At 35.4% G+C, this 24,259-nt stretch overlaps 1 protein-coding gene across 1 annotated transcript in view; it reads left to right on the top strand.

The window, feature by feature from the left end:
- TAGAP (T cell activation RhoGTPase activating protein) overlaps nt 1–24,259 on the top strand; it is a 126,707-nt gene that overhangs the window by 54,951 nt on the left and 47,497 nt on the right. Inside the window, exon 3 of the mRNA XM_074309404.1 lies at nt 17,044–17,226. Coding sequence (XP_074165505.1) covers nt 17,044–17,226 — 183 coding nt within the window. The remainder of the gene's footprint in view (nt 1–17,043; nt 17,227–24,259) is intronic.

A 24,259-nucleotide genomic window follows, 5' to 3' on the forward strand; every position in this document is an offset into this window, starting at 1 on the left:
GGTTCTGCTCATTTCACTTAGCATCAGTTCATGTGGGTTTCTCCAAGTCTCTCTGAAACCATCCAAAGAGTTACAGAAAAATAATATTCCATAGCATTCATATACAATAACTTATTAAGCCATTCTCCAACTGATGGGCATCCACTCAGGTTCTAGTTTCTCGCCACTACAAAGAGGGCTGCCACAAACATTTTTGCACATGTGGGTCCCTTTCCCTCCTTTAAGATGTCTTTGGGATATAATCCCAGTAGAAACACTGCTGGATCAAAGGGTATGCAGTTTGATAACTTTTTGAGAATAATTCCAAATTCCTCTCCAGAATGGTTAGATCCATTCACAGGTCCACCAACAGTATATCAATGTCCCAGTTTTCCCACATCCCTTCCAACATTGGTCATTATAGTTTCTTGTCATCTTAGTCAATCTGATAGGTGTATACTGGTATCTCAGAGTTGTCTTAATTTGCATTTTTCTGATTTGGATCTTTTCATGTGACTACAAATAGTTTCAATTTCTTCATCTGAAAATTGTCTGTTCATATCCTTGACCATTTATCAATTGGAAAATGGCTTGAACTCTTATAAATTTGAGTCAATTCTCTATATATTTTAGAAATGAAGCCTTTATCAGATCCTTTGGATTAAAAATGTTTTCCCAGTTTATTGCTTCCCTTCTAATCTTGTCTGAAAATTTGTAAATTTGTACAAAAACTTTTTTAACTTAATATAATCAAAATTATCTATTTTATGACCAATAATCATCTCTAATTCTTCCTTGGTCACAAATTCCTTCCTCCTCCACAAATCTGAGAGGTAAACTATCCTATGCTCTTCTAATTTGTTTATAATATCATTCTTTAAGTCTAGATCATGAACCCATTTCGACCTGAACTTAATATACAGTATTATATGTAGCTCTATGCCTACATTCTGCCATACTAGTTTCCAATTTTCCCAGAAGTTTTCATCAAATAGTGAATTCTTGTCCCAAAAGCTGGGGTCTTTGGGTTTTTCAAATACTAGATTACTACAGTCATTGGCTATTTTGTTCTATGAACCTAAACTATTCCACTGATCAACTTCTCTTTTTCTTAGCCAGTACCAAATGGTTTTGATGACCACTGCTTTATAATATAGTTTTTAGATCTGATACAGCTAGGCCACCTTCATTTACTTTTCTTTTGATGAATTCCTTTGAAATTCTTGACCTTTTATTCTTCCAGATGAATTTTGTTATTTTTTCTTAAGTCAATAAAATAGTTTCTTGGGAGTTTGATTGGCATAGCACTAGTTTAAGGAGTATTGTCATCTTTATTATATTCGCTCAATCTATCCACGAGCACCTGATATTTTTCTAATTGCTTCCATTCATGTGGAAAGTGTTTTGTAGTTTTGCTTATATAGTTCCTGACTTTCTCTTTGCAGATAGATTCCCAAATATTTTATACTATTGACAGTTGCTTTAAATAGAATTTCTCTTTGTATCTCTTGCTGTTGGATTTTGTTAGTGATGTATAAGAATGCTGATGATTTATGTGGCTTTATTTTGTATCCCACAACTTTTCTAAAGTTGTGGATTATTTCTAATAGTTTTTTAGTTGATTCTCTAGGGTTCTCTAAGCCTATCATCATATCATCTACAAAGAGTGATAATTTGGTTTCCTCTACTTTCTCTAAATCCCTTAATCTCTTTTTCTTCTCTTATTGCCAAAGCTAGCATTTCTAATACAATATTGAATAGTAATGGTGATAGTGGGCAATCTTGTTTCATCCCTGATTTTATTGGGAATGGTTCCAGTTTATCCCCATTACATATGGTGCTTGCTGATGGTTTTAAATAGATGTTATTGACTGTTTTAAGGAAAAGTCCATTCATTCCTATAGGAATGGGTGTTGGATTTTCCTGTCTTTGTCCTTTTAATTTCGCCTCCCCCATATGTGACAGTTCATTTGCTGACTATGATCCTTTTTATAGATATAGAAGTCTTCTTATATGGACTCTTTTCATAAAATCACTAGCTTCCTTTAAAGCATACTAGACATCCCACATAAAGTCTTTCCTGATCCCTCCACAGGCCAGGTGTTAGTACCACTATCCCAGTCTTTTAAAATGACTAAATTTGTTTACTTCTGTGTAGAACTGAGGGCAGATATTGTGTTGCTTTTGCCTAGCACTGAAGCATAATGCTGTTTATAAAATGTGATTAACAAATATTTGTTGAATAGAATTGAATTAACAGAATTTGAATGTGATGATGTCCTGAAACAAAGTAGGGATTATACAAATAAAGATAAATTGATGGATGTAAGAGATGTTGTAGGATATAGAATAATAATGATAATAATTTCAAAAAAAGCAATTACTTCCATGTCAGGAGTAAGGAAGAAAATTGAAGTGACTAGAATAATATAAATACCCTTAACAGAAAGAAAAGCTTAGATGATAAAACGGTTTCAGGGAAATGCAGTGAGTTCATTTTAAACATGTTGTGTTTTTAAATGTCAATGAGGCATCCTAGTAATGATATCCAGGAGGCAGTTGATGATACAGGCTTAAAATTCAAGAGAGAAGTGAGAAATGGACGTTTTAATGTAGGAATCATCTGTCCAGAGATGATCATTTCATTCTCTAGGGTTTATGAAATTGATGGAGAGACAGAGACAGAGAGACACACACAGAGAGGCAGAGACAGAGAAAAGGACTTGAGACACTCAGTAAGCAAAAGATGGATGATGATTCAGCAAAGGGGACTGAGAAGCAGTTGACAGGTATGCGAACCAAAGAAGTGTTTTTCCATAAAAGCCAAAGGAGGAGAGGGAAAGAGACTGGCCAACAATGACCTTGACAAAAGCTTTAGAAAAACAAAATGGAATGAGAAATGAGGAATCCAAGATCATCACTGGATTTAGCCATTAAGATAGTTCATAATCTTCAAGAAAGAAGAGCCAGATTGCATGATATTTAGAAGTGAATGAAATGGAGAGGAGTGTGTAGGCCACTATTTTACAATGTGGCTGAAAAAAAAAAAGAGAGCTTAAATAGGATGATAACTTGATAATATAGCAGGGTTAAATTACAGTGATCCTTAGGGTCACTATGTTAGCCTTGTGTCTGAATAGGCAGATTTTTTTTTTAGTTCAAAGTTCACAACAATTTGGCCCTTGGAAGTGTGATCATGAAGTACGAATGGCTCATGAAAGTTCTTTAACAATGAAATGGAAAAGATATATTTAAAGGGTGGTGAAACTCACAATGTCGCTCTTAAAAGTCATTTTGTGTGGTAGAGCTGTCCTACACTCTTATGCAGCAAACAGACACAAAAAAATGCAATGAATAGATTGTATCATGTTTATGGAAATAAGATCAGTCAGTTGCAATATTTAACACAATAAAAGGACATTATTTAGAAATGGTTATCAGTGAAAACCCATCTAAAGGAAAAGGAGAAGAAAGTAAGGACTTTGTTGCTTGTGTGTGTGTGTGTTTTTTTTTCCTTGAGCACTCCACTCAACTGAGAAAAACACTCAGAATAAAATAAGAACAATTTCTTTAGTCTTCACCTCCTTTGGTCTTGTTTGAAAGTTTTGATTTGAGGAAGGGAGCTGAAGATATCTCTACTACCAAAAATTGTGGTCCCACTGGCTGCTTACTCTGAGAGATCTTTAAAAACTCCCATTATAGGGGGAAACCCCATACTTCAGTGTTAATACCATGGTAGCTTCCTCTCCTCTTCCCAAGCCAAGAAGAAATACAATTTCTGGTTTCTTCAGCAACTTAGATCCTCTTGCAGGTGTCCAACCAAATCTTTACCAGAGACTGGCTATATTCAAATAAGAAGAACTAGGCATATAAAGCAACAGGAACACAAAGATTAAGAAGAGGGGATTCAAGATAAGAGAGAGAGATGGAATATCTCAGTGTGCATGCTCCCATGGGAGAATCTAGATGGAGTCAAGAGCCCAAATAGAGGATTTAGGTTTAAGAAAGAGAATTTGGAGACTGGAAGAAAAGATAGATCATGGATGAAGCAAAAGAGTTCTGAGGAATAAAGGAAAAGAGATCCTATTTCAAATAGCCTCTATTTCCTCAGAAAACTGCTGGGAAGGAAAAAATGAATTTTGTAGGATATCTAAGAAGAGAAAGGTTTGAAATAAATACTTTGGGAATGATGGTAGTCAATTTAGGAAGAATGGTAGCTAATAACTGGCTTGCAGTAGAAGGAGCCATGTGCATTTGGAATGCATATAATTCCACTTTGCAGTAGGAATGGAGAGAAAAAAAGACAAGAATCACACAGTGTTGTGGTTTGAACAGGCAGAGGACGGGCCAATAAATGAAAGAGAAGAGGGTATAGTATACTTGAATTGGTCAGTCATAAGATCAAGATATGAAAAGGAGGGAAGTGAAACCAGAGCTTGTAATGGCTAGTACTGAAAAACATAAAGAGAAACAGAAACTTAAGGTTTCAAAAGGAGGAAGGATAGGTTTAGAAGTCATGGGGCAGAGGGAGAGATAGAAGAATAGGAGTTTATGATTAGAGAAGGAAATATCAGAGTTCCAGGATCATAAAGATTGTATAGTTATTGATGACAGTGAGACCTAAAATCAGTAGAGTGGACCAAACCTGTGGTTAGCTAAAGGAATAAGCCATGAAAAGAAGGAAAGAAACATTTTATTCAGCATCTACCATGTGCTAGGTACTGCAAGCTAAGCATTTTATAAATATTTGATTCTCATTTCATACTCACCGCAATCCTGGGAGATAGGTGCTATTATGATGCCCATTTCACAGTTGGGGAAACTGAGGCAAATAAAGTGACTAACCCAGGTTCAAAGTGACTAACCCAGGTTCACATAGCTAGTAGGTATCTGAAGCTGGATTGGAACTTACATGCTATACACTTTTCCACCTGGCTTTCTTTATGGAGATCTTTCATGGGAATTTTGAAGGTTGATGAATTGGGAAGGAAATAGTGTTTGAAGAGACACCAACATGTACTTGAAATTCCCAAATATGAATAATTGGGAGTGAAGAAGAAAATTGTGATTCAGAACTGGGACACTGATGCATTGTTGGTGGGGTTGTGAATGAATCCAACCATTCTGGAGAGCAATTTGGAACTATGCCCAAAAAGTTATCAAACTGTGCATACCCTTTGATCCAGCAGTGCTACTCCTGGGCTTATATCCCAAAGAAATACTAAAGATGAGAAAGGGACCCGTATGTGCCAAAATGTTTGTGGCAGCCCTTTTTGTAGTGGCTAGAAACTGGAAAATGAATGGATGCCCATCAATTGGAGAATGGTTGGATATATTATGGTACAAGACTGTTATGGAATATTATTGTTCTATAAGAAATGACCAGCAGGATGAGAGGCTTGGAGAGACTTACATCAACTGATGCTGAGTGAAATGAGCAGAACCAAGAGATCATTATACACTTCAACAACAATACTTTATGAGGATGTATTCTGATGGTAGTGGATATCTTCAACAAAGAGAAGATCTAATTCAGTTCCAATTGATCAATGATGGACATAATAAACCAAACGCAGAGAAGGAACACTGGGAAATGAGTGTAAACTGTTTGTATTTTTGTTTTACTTCCCAGGTTATTTTTACCTTCTGAATCCAATTCTTCCTGTGCAACAAGAAATTCAGTTCTACACACACATATATTGTATCTAGAATATACAATAACATATTTAGCATGTATGGGACTGCCTGCCATCTAGGGAAGGAGGTGGAGGGAAGGAAGGGAAAATTCGGAACATAAGTGAGTGCAAGGGATGATGTTGTAAAAAATTACCCATGCATATGTACTGTCAAAAAAAAGTTATAATTATAAAATTAATTTTTAAAAAATTAAAAAAAAATTGTGAGTCAGGTACTAAAAACTCTTTGAGAAAGAAAGAAGAATGACACATAGACAGGCAGATAATTGTTACAAGGAACTATAAAAAATGAAATATATGGATGTGATATAACAGATGATGGAATGGAGTTCAAAGGAGAATAGATTGCTTTATGATGGTAGCAAAGGGTTGCTCTGGAAGTGACAGTAAAGAGGATGCCAATTCCTCTTTTAGTCCATTTTGTTGGGGGCATGGAAGAAGAGGCATCCAAATTTTAAAAATACAGCCAGGGATTCTGTGACAGCCAGGTTACCATTAGCATCAGAAGATGGAAATGGTGAGAAGGAAGTGGGTATAGACTAGAGGAGCTTCATTAAAAATACAAGAGGAGTTTCTAGGATGTACAAGAGTGCAGAGGTAAAAGAAGAGACAGAAGCAAAGTACCTAAGAATGAGAATTCATGGGGAGATAAGAGAGAGAAGAGATTAAGATGATTAAGAACCACAGGCATCAGGAATGGGTAGTTTGTGCCCCACAGGATTAGGGAAACGTCAGCTGGCTGGATGTTCCACCTCTTCAGGGCCCTATGACAAATAAACGAATCATAAGTGCATACAGTTTGGTAATATTCCACAACTAGTCTCTCCAAATATAAGAAAACCGCACATGTAAATGACAGCTGTAGATATTTGGTAGTTCTGAGTAAGCAAATAATTTAAAGATAAAGTCTAGACTGCACTCATACTTGATACAACCCTTTAGCATCTAAGATGGCAAAGTATGAGACCTAAGCAGAAGATGTCCTGGACTCTCTTGAATCTCTGGAAGGACAGATCTTCATTACTTCTAGGTCAGGGTCTGAGATAAATGTGGATACCCTTCAATGAAGGTTTCCTGATACTTCTAGTTTTTAGAGTCCATGATCTCTTCTAAAAAGTGAATAAACCCATGTAAGTTATTCACTGGAACATTGAAATGTATAGGATGAAAGCCATTCTACTCAAAACCTCTCCGAAAGAGAGACACCAACTCACTATTATCTAATAAATGTATCTCATTTCAACCAAATATAAACTACTCTGGCATCCTGCTATATATTTCATACACATCTGTTTGCATATTCTATGGTCCAGTCATATGGGATTACTTACTATTCCATCCACATGGCAAAAGTCCATCTGCTGTCTATATCCATGACTTTGTTCTAGCAATCTCTCAGGCTTTGAATGCCATCCCTCCTTAATTCTGCCTCTTGGAAGCTCTGTTTTCTATCACAATCAGTTTAAACATCAACTTCAACATAAAACCTTTCCTACTAGCATTCTCCTTCCCTAAATTACCTTTTATGTATTTTGTGTCCATTTGCATATTTTTATAAATCATCTATGATAGATTACCCATTAAAATGTCACTCCCTTATAACAGGGACTATTCACCTCATCTTTGTATCCCTAAGATTTATTACATATTAGGTATTTAATAAGTAAAGTTTATTGATTGATTTAATAATGTGTATAATATTATAAATGATCCCAAACATAATGGATTATTTTTCCAGTGACTACCAAAATCCTGTGGATCCTTTCCCTTCTATAAAACAAATGATTACCATTTCTACTCTTAATTTTTCTTCCGTAGAGTTATCTTCTTAAAACTCAAAGAGAATGTTTAATTCTTCATTGGTACTTTTAAAAAAACCCTCAATTTCACAATAATTCCTCACCCTAAAAAAATTTCTCTAACAAAAAGTATGTTAATTAAGATAAATTAGCCATGTTTGATGGTATACATGACTTCATTACATCTTTACCAAGAGGACCAAGATATGTTTTTAATATCAGTCCTCTGGAATTAAGATAATTTATTATGTTGATCTGATTCATCTAATGTCTTTTAGTGTTATTTTCCTTTTGTTACTAAGATCATTTAATATATTTTTTCTTAGCTCTGCTTACTTTATTCTGCATCATTTTACACAAAATGTTTACACAAATTTTCCCAAGTCTCTCAATTCTTCATACTTATTACTTCATATAAAGCAATACTATTCCCTTCCATTTATATGCTATAATTTGTTCAGTCACTCCCTTGTCACTGAAGACCCAGTTGTCTGTTGAACAGACTCTTCATCTCACCACATCTTAGCCTTGCTGGTTTTAGTTCATCTTCCTCTTATTAGTAGGAGTTCCCATCACTTCCTCTACTTCCTAACATCATGACATTGGCTGGGAAACAAACTCAGTTCAGATATTTGGAAGACAGCTGTCTTAACCACTAGACCACAATAGGCCCACAGCATCATGTGGGTGGATGTTAGTAATGCATTCAGTTGAGATGTATTCAGTTGAGATGGTGACCAGATTTTTCTAGAGTATGGAGAGAACAGAGCATGTAGGTTATTGAAGGATTTTCTTTCTCAGGCCAAATGGTTGCAAGGGAATTCCCATGATCAAGGGGACACAAAGGCTATGCTCAATGGCTTTGGGGAAAGAGGGGGAGAGAGTGAGAGTGAGAGAGAATTATTATAAAATGATAATATCCTGGTAAACAAGTACAAAATTTTCTGTAATGATTAATATTATATTAATGTTATAGTTACTGTTTTATGGCAAGAGTGTTTGTAACTATAGGTTCTCTGACAACTAACAACACATTTTTACTATATGTTATTAAAAATGTCAAATCATAATCAAACCAATACTTAAAGCACATTCAGGGCTGCTTCAACATTTAAGGTTTAAGAGGCAGCTTTTTGGAAAAAAGATAAAAGCCTGGCAAAGATGAAAAACTGAAATTTAGTGATAGGAAAACAGGAGACATCAAAAAAGGGATGGTTTGGTAGACCCAAAAGTAAAGCATAAATGAGAAATGATAGAAGTCATTTCATCAATGAACATTTATGAAGCACTTACTAATAACCACAATGATGAGGTAGAAAGAGTGGAGTTCAGAGTTTATCCCTGGATCTTAGCATGGTGCCTGACATATAGTAGGTGCTTAAGAAATGTTTATTGACATTTATTCCATTGATTAATTGATTGGTTGGCACTAACAAATCCCTAGCTGTGTGATTTTGACTTCTCAGAAGTCATTTTAACTTCCCAGAGCTTTAGTTTCTTTATCTGTAGAAGAGGATAACACTTAGAAAGCACTCAAATGCTTATTAACTCACATGCTGCCATAAGTACATTGCATATTGAAATGTTGAAAATGCATTGCATATATACACTGAAGTTTAAATGCTAGGTATTATTCCCTGCATACAGGAAAGGGGAAACAGGTGCAGAGGCTCAAGAAGGCTCTTTGAATACAGGCTGTTATATTTTTTGTTTTTGTATACCCGGCACCTAGCACAGTGCCTTGCACATAACAAATTATTTAATAAATGTATGATCAAATGTTTTACTGTGAAGATCAAATTGGATGGAAAGAAGGAAGCTAAGGAGCAAGAAACTCTGATGCCTAGGAATAAATTAGTACAACTAATAGGATAGAAGGTCTTAGGACTTGGAAGGAGAGGAAGTCAGGAGCACACAAAATACTGAAGGTGAGATATTAAGCTTCTAAAATATCTTTCAATATTGTTTTGTTGTTTTCCATTTCCCAACAAGATGTCAAACATCTGGATGAAAAATAAATGAAGCATGTTGCAGGATATCCAGATGTTTTAACATTATGGGGACTTTAAAATGTGATATCTAACACATTTTTCCATTTCATCAGAAATGTTATTAAAACTTAGTTGCTGCTGTTATTTAAGAGGCAGTTAGCAACAGAATTATTATTGCTAGTGTAAGCATGTGCTTAGTGATTTAGTACACAGATCTGGCACCAAGACATTATGTCCCTCACCCACTGTGAGATCAGGGACGTGTCTTTCTGAGTTACAACCAAGTGCCTCTTCCGTCTCTGCAAACTCCTCTGAAATCTTCAGAAGAGATAATATGTGGATACTTCTGTTGATGTTGTATTTGTAATGAATTGGAACTCTCAAAGAGCAGTCATTTCATGTCATTTTCTTTCCTGAGAATTGTTTAGGAACAATTTTATTAAAACTTAGTCATTGTGACTATTTTATTAAAACTTATTGTGAAAGAAAAATAGAAATCACACAAAATAGGCTGTATGATACTACAACGTCCCCACACAACAAAAACTGTCCTTTACAAAAATGTGAGACACTTCTCTAGTGTCCACAAATGGCATTTTTGCTTCCTTGGAGGAAGGTTCCTTATGTAGGTTTCTACCCTATCCACTGGCTTGTTTTTTGTTTTCCTTTATTTTCCTCCAAATTTTTATTTTCCTTCAAATTTTTCTTCATTCTCCAATTCCCCTGTGAACCATTTTCTATTGCTTTATTAACTCTCAGTTTGTTTCTGGATGATTTTAAAGCCTTTTGGATTCTGACCTCCTTGTATTGGTTTCTACAATAATCATCCTCCTTAGTAATCTTCTGTATCTCATTATGCCTTTTCTGAATATAATGTGTATCAAAGGTAAACTATATTTTATTCAGAGAGGATTGAAGCCATTTAAACAGGTCCACACAAATGATAAAGGGACTCATTCACCTCCTGACAGAAGATGTAACTTAAAATGCATAAAAATACATACATTTTAGGGAATGTGAGAGTTTGTACTTATTTTATTATTTTTTTTCTTTCCTAAATATTTACTGGATGAGAAAGTAAAAGAAGCAAATTAACTTGTAAAATACTTGTTACTTAACAACTAAAAATAATGAGTCAATTTAAAATTAAGAATAGGAAAAAATTTAAATATCTAATTAAACACTTAAAGTACAAAAATCTGACTTGTTTCTTCTTCATATCAACCGTGTGAGGCAAGTGCTATTTTCTCCATTTTACAGATGAGAAAATAGCCAATGAGAGATTAAATAACTTGCCCAGGGTCACAAAGCTAATAAGTGTGTGGAGCAAAATTTGAATTCAGTTCTTCCTAGCTCCAAATGCAGCACTCTTATCTATTACTTCTCCTAGGTAGTAGTCACAGAACTATCTGAACTATGTCTGGAAATGAAATAAGGGATTCAGATGTCTGGGAAGAGTGATCTAGTCCACTCCAGGAGTGTCTGAAAACTTTACTAGGTGCCTGATGATCCTCTAATAGCATCCCAGGCCACACGGCGTTGTGTCAACTCTACGGAGTTTCATAATGGACTTCAGGGTGAGGCAAGAAGTCAGCCACTTCTACTAACCCATGTGCTTTCCCTGAGTATCATATGAAGACTGCTCATGGGGAAAGGCCCAATATTTGGTCTTTTGCGACGTCAGCATCCTGAATCCTTCCCATTTTGCTTAATTTTGTCATCCTACTCAACCTAATCCATCATTTATTCCATGTCTATTTTGACCTCCTGTTCTCTGAGCCCTTACCTGGTGCCTTGTCATGCATAAATATGGTGATCCTAGTTTATCAAAGGCCCTCCTTGGGAAGCAAAGCTCTGGCAGACTGCCACGCTTGGAGGGGCCAGACCATATCCTGTCTGAAGCCCAGCCTGGTTTACAGAGACTCATTATTAGAAGGCTGGCCAGTAACTGATGAAATATTTTAGTCATTGCCACTTACAAAGAAATAGTGGAGAGGCAGAGAGATCTGAATTCAAATTCTGCATCAGATAATTACTAGCATTGATTAACCAACTTAACCTTTCAAAGACTCAATTTTGATCTGCCTAAAGTTCAAATCTAACTATGTTACTCTCCTATAGGAGAAAGGCCCTATAAGGAAAGGAGTTTAATAAATGCTTATTGACTGACTTATTAGCATATTGCCTAATATCTGGTAGGCACTTAATAAATGCTTATTAATTGACTGATTAGTACATTGTCTGGCCTATAGTAGGTACTTAATAAATAAATGTTTATTGACTGATTGATTAGCAATTTACCCAGCATAATAATAAGTGCTTTAACAAATGATTTTGACTTGATTTTTGTCCTCAGTAAAATGAGAGATTTTGTCATAGGTGGTGTCATACTGTACAGAACACCAGGCCTGGATTCAGGAAAATCAGAGTTCAAATCTAGCCTCAGATACTTACTAACTGAGTGATCCTAGGCAAGTCACTTGAGCCTGCTTGCCTCAGTTTCCTTATCAGACTAGAGAAAGAAATTGCAAACCCTCTAGTATTTCTGCTATGAAAACCTCAAATGGGGTCCAGTAAAGGCAAATGTAACTGAAATGACTAAATAACAAAATGTAGGATTTAGAATAACTTTCAGGTCCTCTTCAACTCTTAAATTTGTGACCCTCTGATTTATGTGCAGAGTGTTCTCCTCACAATCCTTTGAGATAGATAGTGTGGGAACACTTTTTAATTGGACTAGATGAGGAAGCAGAAATGGAGAGAAATTAAGTGACTTACGTATTCATTGTCACACAGCTAGGAGGTGTCAGGGCCTAGAACCATTTACTAATTTATACAGAGATTGCCACCTGCATCTGTGGAAAGAGAAGAAACTCTGGGCCATATTCTATCACTAAAAGACCATAAGGCCAAAGGCTCACAGATGCCAGAGGTGGAAGGAAGCTTAGTGGTCCCTAGTCCAATCCTATCATTTTAAATTAAAGAAACTGAGACCTAGACACTCAAAACAATGTGTCCATGTTACACATGGATGGAGCAAGAGACTGAGCTGGGATCAGAACCCAAGCCAAATAACTACAAATTCCTGTGTTTTTTCCACTACACCATATTACATACTTCTTTTGAGACTGATTTCATGTAGAATTTGTGGAATCATTCATTATTTCATAATAAATACATTATTTCATATTTCATTTTTATTTCTATTCTAATATTTCAAAGAGAAAAAAAGATTGATTTGGAAAAGATACACCCAATAATAGTAATAATAATAATAATAACTAATATTTCCCTAGTGCCCACTATGTGCTAGGCACTGTGCTAAGCATTTTATAAATTTATTTGATTTTTCCAATAACCCTGGGAGGTAAGTTCTATTATTAGCCCCATTTCAAAGATAAGAAAATTGAGGCAAACAGGAAGTAAAATGGCTTGCTTAGAGTCACATAATTAAGACTTTATGTCCCAGAAGGGTTATAACTAGGCATTTCTTTATTTTTCCTTCACATGAACAAAAAACATGGCATCTTGTCAGATCCAAGTCTCTGCTTGGCTGTCTTGCTTTCTACTGAGTTTGTATAAAATGGTAACAGTCATGCTCTAGGCCAAGCATGTCATTTGTACAGCTTCCCACAGGACTCCAAAATAACGTTTCACAGCCCAGCCCTCCCCTCTCCTTGAGAAAAATCCCCCCAAGAAGGAACTTATAAAACTTAGTATGGCAATGAGGAGGAGGACAATAAGAGAGGGGACAGGGAAGCAAGAGCATCACGAAACTTTTTTTAAATCAGTTTAAAAGTATAAAAGATAACTGGCAGGGCTATCTTTGGAGCCAGGGTAAAAAAAGGCAAGCCCAGAGGCTCCTTTATTGCTTTTGACAGCCCACAGGCAGCATGAGGGAGTTGTGTTATTTAGAGTGGGTGTGATGTGCCAAATCTCATCTCCCCTCCCCTTAGAAACAAAAAATGTGCTTGGAGAGAATGGCACTGGGAGATGGGCACTGTAGAAATGCTCAAATCACCGCCCCAGACAGCCACTCGAAAAATAAGATTCAGAGAAAGAACATTGGGAATTAGCTTTCCTTCCAAAGAGCAGTCCCTGATAACACTCTTATCAGCAGTCTCTTTAGGGAGGAGGGATTTATGAGATGTAGTGAACCTTAAGAAATAAGGTCCCACATAAGCAGCAATCCTAACTAAAAGGAATGCCTGGCTCTAGCCATTTGTGATCGTCTCTTGGGTTAGGCTGAAGGGTAAGGCTTAGAGAGAGCAAACTTAGCATTCCCTGGCTATTTGAAATGTGTTCTCCTTGTGAGAAAAAATGTAAAATTGGAGGGGAGGAGAGGAAGTGTGGTCTTGACCCATGATTTCATCAATATAAGGAACTCCTAATGTAGAAACACCTTCTGCCAATGCAGATCAGCAACTAGTCCGCAGCTTAGAGTCTTAATAATTTTCTCCTTATGTCGAATCTGTCTCTGTAGTTTCCAACCATTTCCTTTGCCTCTGCTCTCTCTGGGGCTAAATAGGACAAGTGGAATCCCTTTTCTAGGAACCAAGAGGATGGATACAGTGCTGAGTCAGGGAGACAGACCTCAGACACTTATTAGCTATGTGACACTGGGCAAACTACCTTTTTTGCCTTAATCCATTAGAGAAGCTAATGGCAAACAACTCCATTATCACCAAGTAAACCCTATTACAGGGTCACAAAGAGCTGGACCTAACTGAATGCCTAAATAATGACAGTCCCTCTTCCACATGATAGTCTTTCAAATATTAAAAAAAAAACTATCATGTTTATTTATCTTTTCTTTAGGCTAAAAAAAAATACCTCAATTTTTTCTAACTAACCCTTTTATTCCAAAGTTTCCAGTCACCTTATCATCCTTGTCACATTCTTCTGTACTTCCTATTAGTTTTTCAGTATCCTTACTAAAATAAAGCACCAAGAACTAAGAGTATAGTGTAATTCCCACCTACTCTTATCCTGGACACTAGTTCTCTAATTACAGAAACCAAGGGTGAGCTGGAGATAACTGTTATGGCTTTGAGCTCACTGTCAAATTTTCAGTGTGAGCACTTACACTATAGAGATTGGCAAAAGTTGCAAATCAAGGCTTGATTTGTTCTTTGGCTGATTTTCTTGATTTTAAGAAATGATGGTGAAAACATTAATAATGCCAATGAAACTTTAAAACACATCATGTTTTTCAGAGAGACAGTTATTAAATGTTTACCATCACCACACTGAATAAAGTCTAATGTTGTATTAAGTAGCTTCTGGATTACATTGTTAGGCTTACAATTAACCCCAAACCTTTCCCTTCTCCTCTCTCTTATGAACTGATGATACTTCTTGTACTTACAGAATTAACATTTTGAAACTAAGTCTAAGATTCCTCCATTTCTAGTGTGAGCCATTACAATTCTATTTTACCATTTCACCTTATTAAAGTTATCTCATCAATCAAACCTGTTGAGGAGAAAAAAAAACCCTTCATATTTTAAATAGAATTTTTGCCCTCAAAAAGGATTACAACTAGATTGGGGAGCCAGATCAAAGTGACTCTGAAGAATCAATTACATTTTCAGTGTGTTACACCTTGGAAATCAGAAATGCTACAAATCCTGTTGTGATTGATTTTGTTGTTGTTATCTAGCAAGAGTTATAAAGAAAATATTAATAATGTAGAAAAAGTGTGTCTTTTTTGAGAATTGGTTGTTAAATTTTTACTAGCACACCCTTGTTTATAATGTACATATAAAAAACACAAGGAAAATGGAGATAGGAGAAAGTACTAATCCTGTGTATGTGTGGATTTGTGTATGTTGGGTTGGAGAATCAAGAAATTTCGTGGACAAGTTGTACTTGAGCAAAACTTTGAAGAAAGCCAAGGATTCCAATAATTAAATGATGGAATGTCTTCTAGCTTCAGGATAAGGAATATAGAATTCAGTTATGAATTATTACTCTAATTTGGCTAGATATGGATAAAAAGAATTAATGTGGAAAAGGTAAGTATAGTGTGGGGGGGGCAGATTATGGATGACCCTAAATGCCAAGCTTAAGGAATTTGTCAATTATTTTACAGGAAGTTGAGAACAAACTGAAAGTTTTTTGATCATGGAAATATAGTAACCATAATACAGTCAGAGCAGTGTCTTCAGATGATTATCTTAGTAGCAGTGTGAAGGATGGATTAGAAAGATGAGAGATAAGAAACAGACAGAACAACAATTAGGAGGCTATTATGTATTCTAAGTAGAGGTAATGAGGGCCTGAATTATTATGGTTCTCAAGGAAGATGGGGGCAGAAATCTGGCAACTTATTGGAATGTAGGCAAGAAAGAGTAGAAAGGAGTAGGGTAGAATTGAGGTTTATTCAGAGGTTTAAGCTTGGATAATTGGTAAGAAATGGTCATGCCCTCAAAAGAAATAGGGAAACTTTAGGGTTTGATTGAGGAAGCCCTTGTTTCTTTCAAGATCCAGTTTATGTTTCAACATAATGTTTCACATTCTAGGGGAAGCCTTTCCCATTCTCCTTAATTGTTAGTGTTCTTTCCCTCCTCAAATTATCCTATTATGTTATATATTTACCAGTGTCCATGCTGTATCCTCCCTTCCCCATGTCCAGTAGAGTGGAAGCTCCTTGAGGATATATAATTTTGTTTTGTCTTGTGTTGTCAGCACACCATAGTGACTTGGGCATAGTAGGAGCTGAATAAATGCTTCTTGGATTAGATTGGATTGAACAAGTGACCTAACATTTTTGAACCTCAATTTCCTCTTCTCATGATCTAATTATCTCAAAGCCCTTTCCAACTATAAATCTCAGAATCCTAAAATCTTGTATGACAAAATAGAACAAATGTATTTTCAGTGTTTTTTAACACTTCTAAGAGGTTCAGGGAGGAAATTAGCTGGTCATTCCACAATTACAAAGCCCTTGATTCATACTACATAGCACTTCCTCTACATATTGCTAGATCTGATATAACACTTAAAGAATTACAATTATGGATCCTCCTTTATGATAAAATGGTGGATTTTGGAGGTAGAGGATCTGGCCTTGAATTGTAGTTATTCCACTTACTAGCTGTCTGAATTTGAACAAGTTACTTAATCTCTCTGGGCCTTAATTTCCTGATTTATTAAAAAGAAGTCAACTAAATGGTAGCTTTCAATTTTGAATTTCCAATGAATTCTAATGATGCTGACATTAAGCCAGGTCTTCTCAATCCAATTTTTTGGTAACTCTGGATTTTAGTCTTCAAACAAATGCAGATATTAAATAGTATATTGAGTCAAAACAAGTCTCAGGATTATTTATGTCACTTCACGCAATCACACATGTAATCCACAGAGTCATAAATATTTCACTGTCTTAATCCTTTGATTTTCTGTATCATGAAAAACCCAGAAAGATAGCAAATTCCCTGACTCAAAAAGGAGAAAGATTAGAAGATGTCAAATTTTGGAGATTTGGGTATCTTATGGGGCCACTTGCTGAATCCAGATTTTTTTCCATGCTTCAGAGGAGGATGAGGAAAATAATCCTTTTTATTTCCTTTTCAGATCTGGCATGAGCTTTAGCTTGAAGCACAAGCTATCTCTCCATGACCTCTGGGTGATGTCCTATGAGAGCAAGGAAGAAGAGGAAAGGCAAAAAGAACAGAATGGCTATTATGAGCTTAAATCCAAATCAGAAAATTTTCTCATCTTCATCTGGCCTACTGGCAACTGGATTGCTGGGTTTAGGTGAGTTGACAGCAATGTCAGTTGCATGTCTGCAATACAAAACCCTCAAAATGAGCCAACTTATCTTTCTTTTAAGAAACAGGATGTACTAGTCAGAAAATTACAAGTGAAGCCCCTATAATGTCATTAGCAAATATCAACTCACTAACCCCCCCTTCAAGACTGTCCTAAGCTTTATCCACATAGGTTAATAGTTGGGTTTTTGGATAAACATATTGTAACTATTATAAGAAGTAGAAACAAACTCTTTCTTTAATAATAATTAATAATAATATTAAATGATAATTTAATCATAAAAACATAAAAAGCTTATGTTTAAATTTTGGGTCTTTATTAAGATTAAATCTTATTAAGTATTAAATCTTTAAAGAATCTTGGAATTCCACAAACTTACTAGCATCATCCCATCAATCTCAAGGCTAGGGATGGGGAAAATAAGAATGTGGGAAGTTACATTAACTACATTGTTGTTTTTTCTTTTAAAAAAATTAAGGCTTTGTGACTAGACTAATTCTAGAGAAAAAAGGTTTGAGATTCAAACATTAGTTGGTGAGAATTAATTAAGGGTATAAAGGAAAACAAAAACTAGTCCTATTCTTGAAGAACTCTCTAATAGAAGAGACTGTATAAAAAAGAATTATGCAAATAAGATGAATACAAAATGAAGATAATAAACAAAAGGAAGCTATTAGAATTAAGGGGGACAAGGAATAGATTCTTGTAGAAGGTGGGATTTTAGCTAAAGATTTGGAGATGAGATTGGGATGCTTCTTTGGCTGATAAACCTAGATTATATTTAGTCATAAATGCACAGAACATTAACATTGTAAAGAATAAGAGTGTTCTTCTAGTCATCTAGTCTTCTCTCTTAATAGATAAGAAAACTGAGACCTAAAAAGCTGTGATTTGGCCAAGTCACATATTAACACTGGAGCCAGGATTAGTATCTAAGTCTCTGGGTCTCAGTAAAGGTTCAGAACCTGCACGATAAAGGTGTGATAACATTGGCAAAAGTTTGGTGTTAGCAGCCCTTTCTCTCTCTCTGCCTCTTCTTCCATTTCACAATGCATATGTAAGAGACAAATACTCTCTGCCTTCTAGCTACTCATAATTGTCAACACAGTGCCACAATCAGGCCTCTCAGATTGACCAGCCCACATTCTCGACCTTTTCTGTTCTTTTTCTCTTCATATCTTAGTCTCTTAGGTCCTAATCTCCAATATCTAAAGGGGGCCAATCATATAAATCCTCATTAAAGTGTGCACCTTTTAAAGCAAAATTTTTGCTAATAATTAGTCTTTTCCCAAGACTGACTCAAAAAGTGGGAATTTCAGACTCTGATGGAGGATGAGGGAGAGGAAGAAGTGATATATTGTTTTTTTTAGTATTTGTTTTCTGTCATGTTTTGGGGCATCTGTCCACTCTACCTCTACATAGTAACAGCCTTACATTTTTGGCGGGAAATAGAATACATTTCATTTGCTAGATTCAATGAGGGGCATTGTAGAAAGGGGAAGGAGAGATTATAGATAGGGAAGAGAAAGAAGAACAAGGAAGATCAGGTTAGAAGCATCCTCTGTTAGAAATGTCATTGTATACTACAATAAAGCTAGAACTATACAGCACCCTCGGCAATGAGTCATTCTGGATAACCAAGTCTCTTAGAGAGTATATAGATTACTTATTCTGTTTTCCCCCTTTCTCTTTCTCTTGTATATTTATATATTATCTAGATATTTCTTTACAGATATAGCTATATTACAGAGATGTATATATAAATATATGTACATTTAGTTTAACCACTTTCAGTGAAAGTCTTTCTACAATGGATTATATACTTCATAGACAATTCTTAATTGAACATATTTTAACTTTTTTTGTTAACTTAGAATCATCATCATGAGCACAAAATTATTATACAGTGCTGTAAAATCATCATGAGCACAAAATTATTATACAGTGCTGTAAAAAAAACAGTAATATAGGACATTTATGTAGCATCTGAAGGTTTGCAAAGAGCTTCACATATATGATCTGGTTAATTGTCCATGACTGATTTAGGAGATATTACTATCACCATTTTATATCTCTGAAAACTAAGGCTCAGGAAGACTTCAGTGACTTGTTATATGATCAAACAACTAATATCAGAGCATTTCAATTAGATCCAAAACCAGAGAAAGACAGTCAATTTGTGTGAGTCTCTTGATACCTTGAATGGGCAAAAAAAAATATCAAGATCTCTGTCATTTTAAAATTTTTAACGAATGAGTATTAGCTGAAGAGTAAAGCATTGTATGAAGCAATATTCTGAGGAAATTAGGCCCAAGAGGGTCGATGTGACCACAGGCTGATTTAGGTTATATGCAGGAAATGGTTGGCATTGTGTCACCTTCCTTTCCCTGCTGTAACAGTCAAGAAAAACAACATTGGTTTTATCCTTAAAATACAAAAATATGTTCTACTAAACTTTATGGCACCAGCCTAAAACTAAAAAGCCAGAATTCAGCTTCAACATGTCATTTCATTATAAGAGAAGGAATAGACATAAATTATTTTCATTAGTTCACTTTTAAAGGCCAATTTCTCACAGTTGATCTATTAACATTCTGATTTCTGGTAAAGCCATGGATCCTTGGATCTTGTGATTAAAACCTGAATTTCACAGGAAAGGTATGATTCCCACTTGTATGTAGATTCAATGAATGTAGGAAATCCCTCTCTCGTGGACAGATCTTGTGACCAAGTTCTCCTGCGCTAATATTCAGTTCTTATGAGTCATAGAAGGGTTGTGTCCTTTTGACTAGTTCTTCAAGCTATTAAGACATTCAAGCTAATGTCATATCATTATCATCATATAAAGGCTTTTCTCTTTCTACTCTAATGCAACTAGCATGGAGCCTAAAAGAACTTGTCAATTGTTAGTATAGTCAGGTATGGCTAATTGTTTTCTAGTCATTTCCAGGAAAGAATGGAAAAAATATGAAGACAGATAAAATAGATAGATAGATAGATCAGTAGATAGCCACCTAGCTATCTATATGTAGCATTTATTAAGTACTTACTATATATGAGGCACTCTTGAATTCTGGACATAAAAACAAAATAATTTTTGTTTTGTTTTGTTTTCCCTGAGGCAATTGGGGTTAAGTGACTTGCCCATGGTCCCACAGCTAGAAAGTATTTAGACCAGATTTGAACTCAGGTCCTCCTGCCTTCAGGGCTGGTGCTCTATCCATTGCACTAACTAGCTGCTTCTAATGTTTCTTATTTTCAAGAAGCTTTATTCTAATACAGAAAGACAAAATAAAAAGGAGCACTAAAAAAGGGTAGTAGTGGTGGAAGAGGATCTAAAGTGAATGAAGTTGAGTTGCACGTCTGGATCTCCTCATGATATGGAGGTTTCAGGAAGGTAATCATCAACAACTGAGCTGACCTCAGGATTGAAGGAAGTTTTAAATTAAGAAACTCAAAACCAAAAGAAAATATATGAATTTCTCTGTTCTCTGAAAGATCTGATTCAGTATTATTGATGCTATTCACAAAAAACACACACACAAAACTGGGGGTGTGTACCTCTTTACAATGTCTAATACATGGAAATCTGGATTTGCAGAATAGTCATGATACAAGGTAACCCTTCCCTCTATAAACGAATTCTTCACAGAATCAGAGAAGTCAGCATTTGGAAGAAATAGGAAACAAGCAATCCAATTCATACATGAAAAAGAATCCCCACTATAAAATAAACAGACAATTGAGCATAAGCCTTTGCCTGAATTTCTTCAATGATGGGAAACCATAATCTCTCAAAGTAACCCATTATGTTTTCAGATAGCACTACTGATTTGGAAGTTTTTTTTTTTCTGAAACCAAGTCTAAATTCACCTCTTTGCAACTTCTGACTATTAATCTTGGTTCTGCTCTCTAGAGTCAAACATAATGAAAATATTCCCTCTTCTATAGGACAGCGATTCAAATGTTTGAAGACATATCATATTCTGAGTCTCTCTCCTCTATGACAAACATCCCCAGTTCCTTTAGCCAATCTTCATATCACATGTGGTCAAGGCCCTTCCTTCTGTTCCCTTCTTCTGGATCAATGGTTCTCAGAGTTTTGGTTCAGAGACCCCAAGTCTTCAAAACTCTGTTAAAAAAAATTGTGAAGTCAAAACTATTTTCATAATGATAGCAGAACATTTACATTTCTAATATGGTAAAAAAAAAAATCTGTGTTATTGTTTAGTCATTTTCAGTCACATCTGACACTGTGAACCCTTATTGGGTTTTCTAGGCAAAGATACTGGAGTGGTTTGCCATTTGCTTCTCCAGCTCATTTTACAGATGAGAAAACCGAGGCAAACTGGATTAAATGAGTTTCCCAGGGTCACATAAGTAGTGTCTGAGGGTAGATTTGAATTCAGGAAGATAAGTCTTCCTGATTCTAGGCCTGAGAGTCTATCTACTGTTCCACTTAGTTGTCCCAGTGTAGTAAATGCCAATAACTATAATATTTTTATTAGCAAAAATTCTTGGAGGGAGTAAGGGAAAATATCTAATTTTTTAGAGAGCAAATGGATCCTACAACCAAAAAGTTTTCTTCTGAAAAATCTCCAGCTTATCAATGGCCTTCCCAAATTATAATGCCCAGAACTGAACACAAACTCCAAAGGTTGTTTTAATTAGGACAGAGTAACAGCACAATCATACTATTTTGTTTTACTGTAACATTCCAAGACTGCTGCCAACTCCACTAGTCCATTAAAACGTGTAATCATTATTTCATCAAACCGCTATCTAATAAGGCTGTCTCTGTCTTATACTTGCAAAGTTAATTTTTGGAAGCAAAAGGAAAACATTGGCATTTAATCCTATTGAATTTAAGCTTATTAGAATCAGGTCAATGTTCTCGCCTGTCAAGACTTTTCTGGATCCTATCTTCCAAAATATTTTAGCTATCATATTTAGCCTTATAGATTTGATGAGTATTCTATCTCTGCCTTTACACAAAACAATGATAAAATATTAAATAGCACAGGACCAAGCAAAGACTCCTAGGGTACTCCACTATAAACTACTGCCAAATTTACATTGAAATTACACTTCTGAGTCATTCATTCAACTAATTCTGAATCCATCTAATGATATTATAATTTAACTAACCTGTCCACCTTATTTCATTCTTGTTTCATTTTCATAGATCATGAAATATTTGTCAAATTCTTTGCTAAACAATCCAAGCAAACTATATCTATAGTAACTCTGTCAGAAAAAAAAAGCATTCTGAAAGTTTAGATATCTAAAAAAAGAAGGAAAAGTTTCACTCGTGTGACATTATTAATGAAGACCCTTACTTTGCTATTTATTCACTAAGCAACTCTTTGAAATTAGAGAAAAGTTTTTATAAATGTAGAGTTTGTAGACTCTAGTCTCTTTGTCTTTTTTCTTACTTTTTTCTTCCTTTTTTAGAAAATTTGAAATTGATTTGTTTTTTCCCAATCTAGTCACACACACACACACACACACACTCACACACACACACACCCTTTTTTTAATGTCTTTAGCTTTCAAACAGCTTCAGTTTATTCTGAGGTAAGGAACACTTGAATTTAAAGGGTGATACCATGTTTTTATATCCCACTTCAGCCACTTGACCTTGCTTCCATCTTCTGTTGCCTGGTTTGCTTCCATCCACTGTGTACACGGCTTTTTAAAATCTGGGGATTTGTATGCAACGGCATCATTCTCTCCAGAAAAAAACCTTTTATCCTCTTCGGAGGATCTGTTTTCTTTCCCTTCTTCATAATTTCATTCTTGAGAATTTTTTTATTCCTACTGATCTCCTTGTAGAGTTTGATTCCATGGGGAAGTTAGCCTTCCTCTGAACCCTTCAAAATTTCCTGTCCAAAATCAACATTGCATGTCAGGTTGTCTCCAGCTTTCCTCTCCTCTGTCAAAAACTCTAGAAGGAAGTGGTCACTTCTTAACCAAGGTTTCCATCATTTCTAGCTCAGTAGCTAGCTATTCTTTGATAGTGAAAATCATACAAAGAATAGAAATTATCATTAAGACAAGTTAAGAAGTTATTTAATCTTCTGTTTTTGATAGCAAGTCAGAGAGAATTAAAATAGATACCTGTGCAACTAAAGTCTCTAATGACTATAATATCCCTGTGGGCCAGGATTGTAATATTTTTACTGAATTCATTCTCTGCTTCCTTTCTCTCTGAGTACACTCTGATAAAAAAAATATATATATATATATATATATATATATATATATATATATATATTCTATTTTTTCCTCCACTTTCCCATGCTTTTTCTACCATCTTTTTAACTCCACCCCCTCTAGTTTCTCAATTTCTTCATATGTATAATGATATACCACCATTACCACCACAACCCCTTTATCCATCCTGTTTCTTTTGCACAAACATTATATATATATATATATACATATATATATGTATATATATATGGAGGAGCTGGTGATGCAGTGGATAGAGCATTGGGCCTAGAGTCAGGAAGAGCTAAATTCAAATCCAACCTCAGATACTTCCTAGCTATGTGATCCTGGGCAAGTCACTAAACCTTTGAGTCCATGCAAAATAGATCCAATGGAACCATTAGAGGAGGAAATGGAAAAACACTCCAGTATCTTTGCCAAGAAAACCCCAAATGGGGTCATGAAAGGTTGTATATGACTGAAGCAACCAAAGAGCAATGTATATTTAGTGATATATATCAGTCATGGGTTCTGCCTTACTAAGTCTGAGAGATGTATATGAGTTTAAATTTGTTTCTTGACAATATAACATTTAGTTTATCTTGCTTATTGCTTAAACTTTTAAAAATCATTTTGTGTAGACATTTAAGGCCGTGCAGTTTTTATTACTAGTTCCTTTCTTGGATTTTTGTTTCCTCTGTACTTTGGGTGATTCAGTTGCCATCCTTTGGCCTTTATTGAAGGTATCCTCTATGACAGTGGTCCTCAAGCAGTGGAATGTAAGTTTTACTAGGCATAAAATTTG

Source organism: Sminthopsis crassicaudata, chromosome 4 (assembly GCF_048593235.1).
Source record: "Sminthopsis crassicaudata isolate SCR6 chromosome 4, ASM4859323v1, whole genome shotgun sequence".
NCBI lineage: Eukaryota > Metazoa > Chordata > Mammalia > Dasyuromorphia > Dasyuridae > Sminthopsis > Sminthopsis crassicaudata.